General features: G+C 39.1%; 2 protein-coding genes and 1 long non-coding RNA gene across 4 annotated transcripts in view; 2 read left to right on the forward strand and 1 right to left on the reverse strand.

The window, feature by feature from the left end:
• The first annotated feature begins 555 nt into the window (after positions 1–555).
• Positions 556–4,700, forward strand: LOC132980410 (uncharacterized). Of its 2 annotated transcripts, none has more exons than XM_061046549.1 (4): positions 556–868; positions 1,446–1,559; positions 3,327–3,369; positions 3,541–4,700. In XM_061046549.1, the coding sequence occupies exons 1-4, from the start codon at positions 815–817 to the stop codon at positions 3,738–3,740; spliced, it is 411 nt and encodes a 136-aa protein (XP_060902532.1). In that variant the 5' UTR covers positions 556–814; the 3' UTR covers positions 3,741–4,700. The 2 variants fall into 2 exon arrangements, with proteins under 2 accessions (XP_060902532.1, XP_060902533.1); XM_061046550.1 differs by having other exon boundaries at positions 559–868; positions 3,604–4,700.
• On the forward strand, positions 1,566–2,791 carry LOC132980412 (uncharacterized). Its single transcript, XR_009674170.1, has 2 exons — positions 1,566–1,873; positions 1,980–2,791. It is a non-coding gene; the product is annotated as an uncharacterized LOC132980412 (long non-coding RNA).
• Positions 4,701–6,199: 1,499 nt separating the features above from the next.
• Positions 6,200–13,994, reverse strand: part of dscaml1 (Down syndrome cell adhesion molecule like 1) — a 101,739-nt gene continuing 93,944 nt past the window's right edge. The window contains exons 28-35 of the mRNA XM_061046559.1: positions 13,645–13,803; positions 13,368–13,523; positions 13,196–13,226; positions 12,969–13,087; positions 12,735–12,887; positions 12,295–12,489; positions 11,822–12,130; positions 6,200–11,201 (exon numbers count right to left, since the gene is read on the reverse strand). Of these exons, the coding sequence (XP_060902542.1) occupies positions 10,636–11,201; positions 11,822–12,130; positions 12,295–12,489; positions 12,735–12,887; positions 12,969–13,087; positions 13,196–13,226; positions 13,368–13,523; positions 13,645–13,803 (1,688 nt within the window). The 3' untranslated portion in view covers positions 6,200–10,635. The remainder of the gene's footprint in view (positions 11,202–11,821; positions 12,131–12,294; positions 12,490–12,734; positions 12,888–12,968; positions 13,088–13,195; positions 13,227–13,367; positions 13,524–13,644; positions 13,804–13,994) is intronic.

A 13,994-nucleotide genomic window follows, 5' to 3' on the forward strand; every position in this document is an offset into this window, starting at 1 on the left:
ATTTTTGTGTTTTAAGAATAATCTGCTTCAACTCTAATGTCTTTGCTGCTAAAAGCAATACGCATAAAAGGCGTATTGAATTTGATCCAAAGATGGGACGCAGTATTCATTTACACTAAACTTAACAAATTTTTATATATGCATGCAAAATACAAAAACATTTTTTTAAGTTTTACTGATTGAGTTGTATCTAATGGTTTTTTGATGAATAAATCATTTAACCTTTATATAAATGTTCACTATTCATACAAATGTTACTAAAGCTTTTACAGAACATATCACCACTTGTTTAAGAACTTCTTCCTATGTCTTAAAAGTTTAGCAAAGAGGCTTTAATAATTAAGGGCAAGACATTTCATCTTAAAGGAAAAATGATATTAAATACAAATTATCATTAGCTTTATTTTCTTTTTATAAAAGTAAAAAAAAAAGCTGATCTTCCTGACTGCTGAAGAGGTGGGCGCTCACCTGAAGGATAAGTCTTGTGTGAGGAAAAGATTATCGCGTCTCTATTTCTGTCCTGCAAAGCTCTTTAGCGGTTCTTACACTCGTGTGTCAGAGACTGTGGGAATAAAGTTCGTGTATGTCTATGTGTGTTCATGTTTGTTTATACCTGAGACACCTGTGCAAGTGGACAAACTCAGCCCTGTGTGTTTAATTGTCCTTCTCTGAACAAGCCATCCCGTTACCTTCCTGAGTGCTCGGATCTGTTCCCGTGTGGACTCGCCTTTCCTGCAGCTGGACTGAGGAGAACGGTCGAAAACAAAGAAGAACATTTAGGATTAATAGAGACCCGAGAGGAACAGTGGTCAGGATGTTGATCACCATGCTTACAGCCATGTACATGATGGTCAGAGTCGTAGAATCGGTAAGATGATTTTTTTGATAGATGGAAAAAGAATTAAAAATCCAGTTGATTACCTTTAAAAAAAACTCTTCAATGTTAATAATATTCAAAGTAATACACTAATGAGTGTTCTGTTGTAGCTGTAGCCTGAACAATTTGTGGGTTTTTTTTCTCTCAGTAGGTTGTCTGTTGAATATAAATCAGGTTTCTTTAGATACACCAAATTATGAGAGTGATTTTACACCAGGCTGTCAGTGTGAAATCATAACCAGGCTTGTATTGACAACAACTAAAGTGATGTTGATCCAATGTGCTTCATTTTTATCTGACTATTATGCAACACCTCGTGCTCATGTTTTAATAAACGTGTACCAATTCAGCAGTAAAAGCCAAGTGAAGTAAAAAAATAAATAAATAAATAAATAAAACAGGAGGCCTAACTGTTTGTTAAAAAGTAGCTATTTGAACTTTGTTTGCTTAGAAAACCTGAGACATGTGGGAGAAAAGTCTTTACATCGACATCTGAGTGAGGATGTTATTTTTCACACCTTTACCCACACATGTGAATCTCGCACCTCAAAGTGTCTTTCATTTTCAGATAGGGACACGATTCTCACGGCAACCAGACCCTTTGCCTTACTTGGTGTCCCAGCCTTTGCCTTGGCAGGTTCACTCAGTGTCCCACAGCCGGAGGAGCAGCAAAGCAGAGGAGGTCAGTAATGAGAAGAATCTGTATTGATCTCAGTATAGAAAATATCCCTTTACCCACTGCACTCCTATCACCTATAAGTGCTCTCTCCTGGACTATGAGAAGCTTCTTGAGGTCTTCTATTAACTAATACTAAGAGAGTGAGAGAGAGATTGTGGAAAGTTCAGGTGTCAAGTGTGACTCAGCATGTGAGCGCCTAAGCCTGCTCACATGTTCCACGTTTGCTTAGTGTCTCAGAGGAGCACTGCAAAGGAAAATGAGGAGATGATGGACAAGGCTGAGGTTTCTTTCGGTGCCTTTGTGATCAGGTTCAGCCAGTTAATAAAATTTAGTCAAGGTTTGCATCAGACTTAAATAATGCTATTACTAGATGCTAGCTAAGAATGCTCACACAACAGATGAACTGTTTAGTGTTATTAGTAGGGCTGCCAAACCATAACTTTTTTTTAATGATTTATCACTGATTACAATTGATCACATTATTTATTGCATGTTGGAATTCCGTTATTTTGCATTTTAAAATTTAAAAAAATGGGGCTTTTATTTTGAATTTTCGTACTTTCTTAAGATGAGAGTACTTTACCTAATGTTTTAATACAACCCTGCTTTTATTTTGAAATATAGTAAGGACCCTCTGGTAGAGCGAATTCGGTAACATCACTTATTTAACCACGGAAACAGGAACTCGTTATGAATCGAAATCTAAATGAAAACAGATAAAGGGAACAGTATAAAAGTGTAATGTTTGTTGTCATAATGTGGATATTTCTTTTGACTCGTCAACTGAGCTGCCTAGAAGTTTTTAGATTTAAATGCCACATTCAAACATGCAGCAGTGTCGTTCTGTTCCATTACTGTGACTAAAGGGAGACACTGCGGAGGCTCATCCACTAAAGGGACAAAATAGCAAAATAGCATTAATCGCCACATAAAATTGTAATGCATTGATTTCAGACCTTAATTATTCGCCATTAACTTGTTAATGCTGACAGCCCTATAGCATTTTCACCAGGCCTTCATGATGGATTCCTCAATCACAACATACATTTAATGCCACTCTGAAGGCAGTGTGCATATAAAAAAAACAGCAATTTACCCGACTGTGGATTATTTATGAGCATTTTTATAGGTGAAAGGTATCTGTTTGGACAGTTCCTTTTTGATTCCTTGACCTTTTGTACAGACATATAGAGCAAGAGGAATTTCAGTGGTTAACAAAGTGCTGAGATTATTAGGTGACAAAAACACATCATATAAGAAGTGGAGGAACATTCCTGTCACCTCACTCTATGGTCAAGAGAGAGTTGACCTTACAGATGAGGTCGTGACGTCCGTGTGTGTGGGAGTGAACACATGCAGTCTCACAGCCAAACAGAATGGTAAGCAGGCTAAACTGGTCCAGTCCCCTGTCCTGTGCTTTCACCACCGCTGCTGTGTTTGAACTCTAATCCCAATCAAGGGATTTATGCTGGAGGTCAGTCCTCTCTGGATAGAAAAGGACACACACTCACTCAGAGGCAGTCACACATGCACAGTACATTGCACTTAATATTGTGTACTGTAAAGATGAGACGATTAAAAAAAAAAGTACACGTGATTATGGGCTTGCATGCTTTCTGTGGTATGTGAACTATGTTTCAGCCCAGAGATAAGATTTTAACTTTGATAATGAGCGTCACCATGTCATTCCATGCCTCCTGCGCAGCACATATCTGATGTTTGTGCGTCAGCAAGTGGGTCTTTTAACACACCTGTCTGTTTCTTTCACAGTTTGAAGGGCTCAGGAGGAACAGCATAGGCGTGTATAGAAAGAGTGAGTAGTACATTCATTTATGTCAATGCACACTATTTTTCTGCCATAGTAACTGTCATCTTAAAATGAAAACTTGGTGGGCTGGATTTCAATCAGGTGTCAATCCTATGTCAAAAAAATAGCCCGCTTGAATCCACCCTAACATGTATGTGAACTCAATCATTGCTACAGACTATGTCTCCATGGCTTTTGCATCTGCCTCTCTGGCTGTCCCCTGTTTCCTGTCGTGCTCAGACTCCAACCCCAGCAATGGGACGTACGCCGTGCCCCCTCTTCCTCCACTCAGCCCTGTTGAAGTGGAGAAGGCCGCCAACACCATCCAGACCCACTTCAGGAAGTTCCAACAGAAGAAGCAGAAGAATGGCAAATAAATGGACAGAGAGCAGAGTGATGGCATTGCAGATGTAGCATGCCAGTGGGACGTGTGGATTCTCAACAGGATGGACAAACCTCATTTTAACATATACTTTTGTAAATGAACATTCAGGCTGTGTTTCACACAAAGCAGAGCCCCTGAGTGAGTGATAAAATATACAGCGATAGAGTACATTTAAATCCCCTGCTTGTAATACTTATTCTCTAAATCTGTCCCAGGACAAAATATGTTAATCACCTGAATGTGAGTAATTTATCTATGACCTGTTTTGAGTATGTTAATATGCAAGAAAATCAAATCATTTGTCAACCTTGTGGATCTCTGAAAAACTTCAGAATTTTTTTTCCATTTCAATAGATGCCTCTGTAAGCTAGTTTTATGTTTCTTTGCAGCACAATGCCCTCTAGTGGTTTGATCAAGGTATAACCATAAGACATTTATTGTTCTGTTTTTCAGATGGTTCATTGAAAATGTAAAGTAGCCCTTAAATTCCCCCATTCTGATTTTGTCTTTATTAAGGAGACATTGATAAATTTGAATGACATTTTGAATTATCTGAAATGAATTTGTAAAAAGATGTAAAAAAAAAAAAAGCAACATGAATAACATAATTAACACATCCATTAAATTATTAAATTATTTAAATAATGAAACATATCCAGAACAAAGCAACAGCCAATCACAGCACTTGCTCTGCCTTTATTTTCTTTTAAAGAACTATGTAATGAAAAGCAGCATTATGTAATAAAATCTGTGAATGGAACAAATAGGAATTAGTCTTATTGTGGTATGAAGAATTAAAATGTATTTTCACTATATATAAGTACTGTCTTTGTGTATTCATGCATATCACGATTTGTCTCAAAATGTATTCTCTCCTTGTTTGTTTAATTTGTATGCTTTAAGCCCTTGAAATTGGGCTAGGCATTTAAGGACTAATAAAATATAGTTTACATTTTGATGTTGATGTACAGTATGTCAACAAGTTCAGCGTTTGAAGGCTGAATTTGTGTAAATGTTTTAGATTATTTTTTTCAGTGATTTGATATGATTAAAGTTCATCGAAATCAAAGAGATGGCTCATTATAATTTCAATGTCTAACCTGTTCTATTCTCCTTTAATGTGATTACACGCACATAATGAAGTCTTTTTGACCGGTTTTTATTCTATCTGTGATCGCTGCCTTTTTCCCAATATAATGGACTTGACATTCAATTGAATTTCTAAAGCTCCAAGTTTTTGAAAAAATAAAAAAATAAAATAAAACATTTACCTTAATCTACAGAACGAGTGTTTCCATCATTCTAAAACTCAGAGACTGATGTTAATATTCGTTCAGCTTCTGCAACAGACTGCTGAAGACCTTCTACCAGTCTGTGGTGGCCAGCGCCCTCTTCTTTGCTGTGGTGTGCTGGTGGGGTGGCATCAAGACTGGTGAGGCAAACAGGCTGAACAAGCTGGTGAGGAAGGCCCGCTCTGTAGTGGGTCTTGATCTGGACACTTTGGAGACAGTGGCTGAGAGGAGGATGAAGGACAAAATCTTATCCATCCTGGATGACTCCTCTCACCCTCTACATGGTGAGCTGTGGCAGATGGGCAGCTCCTTCAGCCAACACCTCATCCCCCCCCAGGTGCAAAACAGAGCGCTTCAGGCGCTCCTTTGTGCCCACTGCCATAAGACTGTACAACAGCAGCCTATGACAACAATAACAGTCCGTCCTTGACACAAAACTTCACCCCCATAGAAGACTACCCACATGACCTGCTTCATTATTATCATTACTAACATTGTATTATTGTATTATTATACTGTATTATTATTATTATTATTATTATTTAGCATCTATATATATATCTACTGTACATTCTTATATATATTTTATTATATTAGTCTATATTATATAACATTTCATTATATTACACTATATTGTTCATATTGCACTATATTATATTATATTATACTATATTATATTATATAACTGCACTCTGCATTACAGTGGTACAACACTGCCTCTCTTCTCTGCTATTTACATTACTTGCTGCTATTTATCATACCAAGTCACTTTAATCATCACTTGTCACTTTATCTTGTCATTCTCTGCAAATACTGTCTCAGTTCCCTGCATAGTTAACTTCATCATTCATTTTGTACTTGTATATACCCCCTATTTTTATTTATCTTATCTATTCTGTTTAATGTGTATTTTGTATTTTCAGCTTACTTGTCTGTGCTGCTGCAACGCCCGAATTTCCCCTCTGGGGATCAATAAAGTACTATCCTATCCTATCCTATATTATGATTTGTTCTGCTGTTAGTTTTGTTACTTTAGTCACTTTCTGTCTGGAGAAATAGTCCCTTAAAGAGGTAGCATGTCCTTCCCATGATGCCATGACAATAAAACAGAAAGACTTCATCTGTGAACATGGCTGTGTAAAGAAGAATCTCATCACAGTTCATAAAAAGATAGCTTTATTGCACAAGGTGTTGAGTACTCTTTTTCTGTTTTTGTTTGTTTTCATAGAAAAGAAATGTAGAGTTTAAACACAAGCAATTGCAAATTGAAGCAATGTTTCCCCGTAAAAGTTTGAGGAACAACCTCTGCAGTTTTAAAATGTTTTCATGAATCCTCTTCTTTAAATTGTTCACTTCACCGGTTCCTTTTTTTCATTTATAACCAGCAAAAATTTCAGAACATGCAATGCTGCTGTCCTCCCCCATAACATGGAAAAATAAAAAATAAAATTCTTAACCAAGCAACCGGTGACAAAGTAAAAAATAAGCAAAATAATGTGATTAAAAAATATAGAATCAAAATAAAAATGGATACAATGCAAACAAATGTCCTGTAAGAAAAGAAATGTGTATAGTTACCTATTCATGGTCCACTCTGACATGTTTCAACTGGTCCATACAGTAAATCATTTAAAGCAGTGTCTGTATAATTCTATAGTTATCATTAATCCTCTTCTGATTCATTACAATAACTTCAGTTCAAAGTTTACATTGTGCCCTGGTTTCTAGTGAAGATGTCGAAAATAGTACTCATTTATACAAAACACTTTCCTATGTACACACATTTTCTGTTATGGAGTAGAAATCATGTTGTATAGGTGGGTAAGGGGGACAGTGAGAGGGGGATCTGATTGGTTGAGCAGATTAGGAAAAGGTTGGGAAATAGCACAAGTGAAGTCGGCCACGTGAACACAGACTACCTCAGTTGGAAAAGTATGTGGATGTATTTGAATGAAAAAAAATCCACCCTCAATAGCTTATCACTCAGTTAAACAGCTGCAGATATGCTTCAAAGTGTAAAGAGACGTCGCATCGGAGGAATCTGCAGATATCCGGATCAATAAAAACTAAATCACCTGTGATGTGAATCATTTGATTTATAATTTTCAAAGAAGTCAACAATTTTCTGTCAAAAAATAACAGGTTATCATTTATATACATTTTAAAATTTAGACTGAAAAAGAGTTAACATCGGGAATAATTTAACATGGCTTTAATTTGTTGAAGGCTTAAAAAGTCCAGAATTGATTATTGTTTAAAAGGTACGGAGCACTCACCAAACTACTTCTTCAGTAACGTGCGTGCACCATGCATACGTCAGGTTGTGTGTCTTCAATTTAACACAATGTATATGAAATAAGTCTTTTAAGTCCCAAAGTTCTCAAAATAACATATTACACATTTTTAATCTGCACAAAAATAAGAGTAAAAATGACAAATCTGATTAGACTGAGCACGTTTTCAGGAGGTCACCCCTCCCAGCACATAATACGTCTGTAATTCCACAAGTTGTTATTATTACATTTTGATTTTTGCACTGATTAAATAATTTCTATAAATATGAGCTCGGTATCATTCGTCTTATCCATCACTGAGCAGGAAAGCAAATAAGTTTATCCAAATATAACAATTTTAAAGTATTTGAGGGTGAAATTTTCCCTTCAGGTTTACCTGACACATACTTAAACCAAACTGACATTAGATCAGTGTTTACAGCAGAAGAAACTTCACTGAAGAACAGAGAAAGCAGGTGGGACAGGAGTTTATTCACCACTCCATCTGATATCCATACGACTGGAGTAAGGAAGGCTCACACAGGCTGACCCATTCCCAAACACTTGTTTTATTCTGAAAACAAGTGTTTGCACAATTTGAAACATAAAGGCCAAAAAGAAAGGCATCATAACCATTGACAATGGAAAGTATAATGCATTTCTCTCCTATGTTCTTTCAAATAAAGGGAGCATTGATACAGATGTGGATGGTTATATGTCTAACTGTGTGAGGTGTAATCAGGCTGTCATCAGCCTGCAGTCCTGACATGTCGGGTTGACTCCCTTTGACAAAGATAAGAAACACAAATACTTGTCTGTTTGTCTTCATGAGTTATAGTCGGGCAATGGCAGTGAGTTAGTGAACACACCTTTGGAAGGTACAATACAACATATTACAATAGGCTCACTTACTGTATACGCTTTCCTTGTTTTCACTGTTTCTTTTTTAACACCACACGTTCTGCACTGAGCCATCGACCACAGCTAACCAGGGACACAATCACCCGCATACTTTTACTTTACTGTGCTTGTCCTTTCAGCTGCTACCTGCTGTTGCTGCAGCCGGAACATTTTCAAAATCACAAGGGAGGGTCATTCTTCAAACCTTTCTTTCAGCACTCTATTTTTTTTCTCACACCACTTCATTTCTCTCTGAGATCTCCCGTCCATGGTCGTGCTACCCGTTTAAGCCTCCCTCTTCTTCTTCGTCTTTCTTTCTTTGTTCTTGCAGTTTTTCACTCTGAGCGATTGTCTTGTGATCTTTTATATATATTCTCAATTAGAACGGCTTTTATATTTCTCTGCTTTTTTTCAATATTCATATATTTGCTATATATTTGAATAGAAATATATATGTACATACTTTTGAAAACAAACATATATCATATCTTTTTTTCTATTGCGAGAGCCCTGATGTTACGTTTTGCCTTCACAAAACATTTGGAGCAACTCTTTTTTGGAACGATCTTTGTAATGGGATTAAGCTTTGGGAGAGGAAATGGGGAGAAGAAAGAAATAATCTTGAAGTTAACAGATACAGCACCATGCATGAAGCTAAAGGAAAAAAAAATCAGTGAGGTTGCGGGACTTGAAAACATATCTCTTAGATTTGAAGACCACTTAATTCTGAGGAAAATGTTCTTCTCTCTGCAACGGAACCCCTTCTCCAGTACCCTTAAACAACTCCAAATCCCATCAACACTTGATCTTATTATTTATAAAGTCATTGTCTGTTCATAAATTCAAGATCACTTCATACAAATATGATTTTTTTCTTGTATACATCTAAATTACTCTGCTGTATGTTAGCAACTTGTCTCTCTATTCAAGTTGTCAATGAACGTCAAGTAGCATTTCTGTCTGTGTGCATATTAGACCTCTTCTCTCAGTCTGTCTCTCCTGTTTTTACTAGCCTGTATGCTAGCAGTAGGTCACAGTGACACTGTATGGATATGATGGGGGACAGGGTAAGGAGACATGACGGCAAGAAAGGATAGGAAGGGAAAAAGTGGATATAGATAGATTTCTTAAACAAAGAAAAGAGCAGTGTGGCACCATGATGAATCACATACCATCTCTTCCTTCTTTGTTCTGAAGGAGAGAAAGAGAATGTTTTCTTCTTCTTTGTAACTCTCTTTCTTTTCAGTATTTCCAATTTCCTCAGCAATGCTGTAAATCACATTTAAAAAATCAAGTTCAAATGCTGGACCAAATTAGGATCATAGTGTTACATCATCAGCATAACTATTGATACTGTCCCCAAATCCCCTTTCACAGGTACAAAATGAGCAGTGTGGGTGGGAGTTCGGGTCAGTTTTGACACAGACGTCTGCCCGAGAGGTCAGCATACAGATTGATTAAAAAAAAAAAAAAAAAAAAAAGGTCCACTGTTGGTGTGTGCCTGCCACATGTATACATATATATATTTACACATATACACCCACACGCACACACACGCAGGCCTGTGAAGGTTTCTGTTACTTGGATCCATTCTAACTTTTTCTTAGTGCACATGAGATTATATTTCCATAACTTGAAAATAAATGGAAAATGGATGAAAAGAAAAGGTTCTTTCACTTGATGGTACTTGACAATTTTTCACCTCCTCTGTTTGAGTCTGTGTATAAAAGCGTCAATTAAGACCACTATGCTGCGTCATCCATGGCATGTATAAGAACATTTCACACATCTCAAGATTCTTATTGAGATGTCCTTCCAGTCCCTCTAATGCATGAATCCATGATGGAGAAACCTCTTTGAGCCAGAGTAATACCAAGGTTGGTGGTTTTATGCATACAGTAGAAGCATCCTGCCATGGCACGGTGCTGTGATATGAGCTCTCCTTCCATCAAAGATCAGAGAAGTAACATATTTAAAAACCTAAAAAACCTTTAAAAAATCAAGCCACCTGGATCATATTACAACTGTCTCGATCCAGAAAACAAGACAGTGCACGTGGAAAGCATTTTGTGCATAAGTACTGTGTCCTTAAGAAAATGAAGTTATGAAGTGAAGAGATAAATCATCTATGTTTTGGCAAGTGATTCCCAGGGTGATGAAATAAGAGCTAGAGAAAGATGACACTAATAATAGAAAGCAATCAGGCAGAAAGAAAGGCAAACCCCTGTGCTGTGGAGACCCACCTCTGACCCTTTCATACAGTCGTGTCCCCCCTGCAGCCTGGCACAGAACAGGCACTGACGGGTCAGCTGTGCATGTGTATTTTCCTCACCCCACCTTTCATGTAGGCTCCAGGCAAGCACTGGCTGGACCGACCAGCATTCTGGTAAGAGTTACAGTGATAGGCCGCAGTGACGGCAGGCTACACAAGAGTGTACGACTTGGAGTAGGCCCCTGCCCCTCCATCCCTCTGCTTCTGTAGTCTGCCTAAGCCAGAGGAGCTGCTCTCCAGCAGAGAGTCTCTGGATCCTCCCATCTTGGAGGACGATGAGCAGGCACCTCCTGGAGTCCCTCCTGTGGCCCCTCCACCAGAGGAGGATGAAGCCCCGGCAGCTGCAGCTGTAGCAGCAGCTGCTGCTGCTGCACTCTGGGCCACTGAGGAAGAGGAGCCGGGCATGGTGAGAGTCCTCTGGGGAAGGGTGGAGCTGCTAGAGCTAGCAGACATCCCTCCACTCCCACTGGCTCCACCACCACCTCCTGATGCTCCTGAGGAGGTGAGGTTGGACAGGCCAGAGTGGCCCATTGTTAGAGCCTGCTGCTTTGCGGAGTCCATAGTCACATGACGGCCCTGGGTGTGGTACGCCCGCTGGGCCAGGCCACGAATGGAGGCTTCACGTGGGGGGACCACTGGACATGGGTCATGATGCTCCGACTGCTTTCGGAAGAAAGGATCTGACTTCATGTAGAGGGGGAGATTACAGTAATCACCTGCATGGAAAAAGTACAATTTAAAGTGACCTTCAAAAGCTGTACAATGTAAGTCCTATAAAAATCTATGCTTCTATAAAATTCATTTTCTACTATAATTATTGATAATACCACCTGTCTCTCTATCAGCTGTTTTTATTTATTACTCATGTCTGTATGTCTGTTTGTTTGTCTCGATTCTTCATCTGCCTCTATCCCACCTTCTCTGATCATACAGTTAAAGCAGATGCCTGTTCACCAATGTGAAAAAGAAAATGAAAGTGCTTTCTCATTGGTGGATTTATATGCTTTTGTGCTAATTACATTTTAAAGAATATATTCTAGACTTGCTCTACATGTAAAGTGTTGTAATCAAACTTTTTTTGTGATTTGGAACTATCAAACTTAAAGTGAGTTAGTGATTTCAACCTCTTCTGATTTTTTTTACAGTGTTTTTATCTAAACTGCTTATTTCAATAGACATATGTGACAACATTAGTGGTATCTCCCAATTCTGATTGTTATACTAAAACATTCATAACGCAGTTTGACTTTTTGACCTTACTTGGTTTGTATTTAGAGCAATTCTTTTAAAGTGACAGTATCCTGGAATACTTTTATTCTTGGTAGAAACCACTCACTCTTGGCGCGGTGTGGAATGGGCACAGCTACATTCTTGCCACGGTCGTAGTCCTGGGGTTTCGGCGGCGAGGCAGTGAATCGGCAGATACCGGGCTCTGAGGGTGTGCTCATGGATGTCATGCTGTCTGCGTTGTCATTGGTACCTGTGGTCATCTGGTCAGATGAGCTGTCAGAGATAAAGCACTCAGTGATCTCAAATTTGGCGTGCTGCAGGTGCTCCTCTAGCTTTGCATGCTCGTAAGCTCTTGCCAACTCCTCGTAGGTGGAGGAGGCACTCTCTGTCGACACCATGCTGTTACGACCCTTATCTGTGGAAGAAAAGGAGAGAACATTAAAGTAGGCACATTTTGTACAGTTTTATAAATACTTGTTAAAGTGTAGCTCACTGCAAAAACACATCCTCCCCCACGTTTTGATAAATAGCCTTTCTTCCATGTGCATGTTAGTGGCTGTAAGTGTCATTTCACCCAACCTGTGTCCTGTGAGAGGCTGGCACTGTAGCTGTCACTCTCAGTGACAGTGATGCCATGCTGGGAGCCAACTGTGCGCCAGTCTGAGGTGAGAGTGCGGGCTGGCGTGGAGGCCTGGCACTTGGTCAGGGTCCACTGACTAGAGTAGCGGTTCCTGATGCTATGGGCTGACTTTACACTTTTCCTCGACACGGGGTCTAGTGGGAAACAGGCAAAGAAACAAGAAGGATGTCCAATTAAAATAAAGCACTAAAATGGAGCAAACTAACATGCATTTACAAAGTACAAGGCCCATCTTGACATTCTAGTCCAGAGATTTTAGCAGATCAAGATGAAAGTATGAAGATCCTGACAACCATATTAGGAAAAAGATATGACATTTTTCCCCACCATTCCGTGCATTTGGTTGCTGATAAAAATGGACAGTTAAGAAAGCTCTTACTGGTTCCTGGTCTGATGTCTGACATGTCAATCAAAGGGCCAGTGTTCTGGATGAGGGCGGGGTGATGGACAGACACTCCTGTGCAGAAGCTCTGAGGGTTCCCAGTTTGGTTGAACTCGGTGTCTGTCACAGGGATAGTAGCTTTGTCCTCACCTGCAAGAGCCATAATGCATTTCTTATTTTGGTATTTGTCTTAAACTCATGCAGAGACATGCAGACATCTATTCCTCTCACCGATTTGCTTGATGCCTTCTTTGTCTTCAATTAGCAGCTGCACTCGGGGGATGTCGATGTGTAACCGAGGGCCCTGAGGAGGTCCTTTCACCGGGGTGTCAAAGCTGCGGTTGTTTTTACTAACCCAGCAGTAAGGTTTGGTAAGAAAAAAAAGGAAAATGAGGATCTGTGATATTATCTCTGACTTGCAATTAATTATTTTTCAGACTATGTAACAGCAGTCTTACCTGATCAGCATCTCTGCAAGGCTTTTGGCATCTACAGAGAGCAAACACAAGTTATATTCTAAACTAAACACAATTCTACACCTGATTAAAGATTCACTCGGAGGTCTGCTTCTACTTCACAAATCTCTCTGAGGATGGCTTTGTTTGTCTTGCAAATGTATTCCTCTCCTACCTCTCAGTCTCTTCAGCCTCTTCTCTTTGCGCTTCTTGCGGATGATGAAGAGAAGTGCAACACCCAGAGTCACCAAGATCACAGGACAGCCGATAGAAAACAGTTTCTTAACATCATCGTTTTTCTCCAGGGGGGATTTGATTGGTGGAATAGTGCCTGCACACAACCAGGAAGAGTGGTGATTTCACAGTCCTCATGCACTAATATTTACTGTGATGGATTTTTATTTTTAAAGTAGCAGACAAAATCATTTAAACAAAGGCAGTCTTTTACTCACTGCCATCATAGTCCAGTGTTGCAAATTGGGAGCTCTGGTTGCCACAGCCAGCACTGTTACAGGCTTTCATTTTCAGCTCATACCAGGTAGCCTCTCGCAGCTCAGCCAGGAACACATCACTGGTGGCATTGGTGCGTACATTCTGCCAAGCCCATGTACCTGCAACATGTAAACAAACTACTAGTCTAAACTTGTTTCTTTTCTTTCCTGGTTTCTGTTAAAGATGGAAAGTTACCTGGAAGATAAGAGTACACTACTTTCTCTCATCATGCTTGATTTAACTAATGGTCCTATTTGATTTGTCGTGTGACCTCTCAGAAGATGACCAACTATTTCAAATTAAAAAGCAG

This window comes from Labrus mixtus, chromosome 9 (assembly GCF_963584025.1).
Source record: "Labrus mixtus chromosome 9, fLabMix1.1, whole genome shotgun sequence".
Taxonomy (NCBI): domain Eukaryota; kingdom Metazoa; phylum Chordata; class Actinopteri; order Labriformes; family Labridae; genus Labrus; species Labrus mixtus.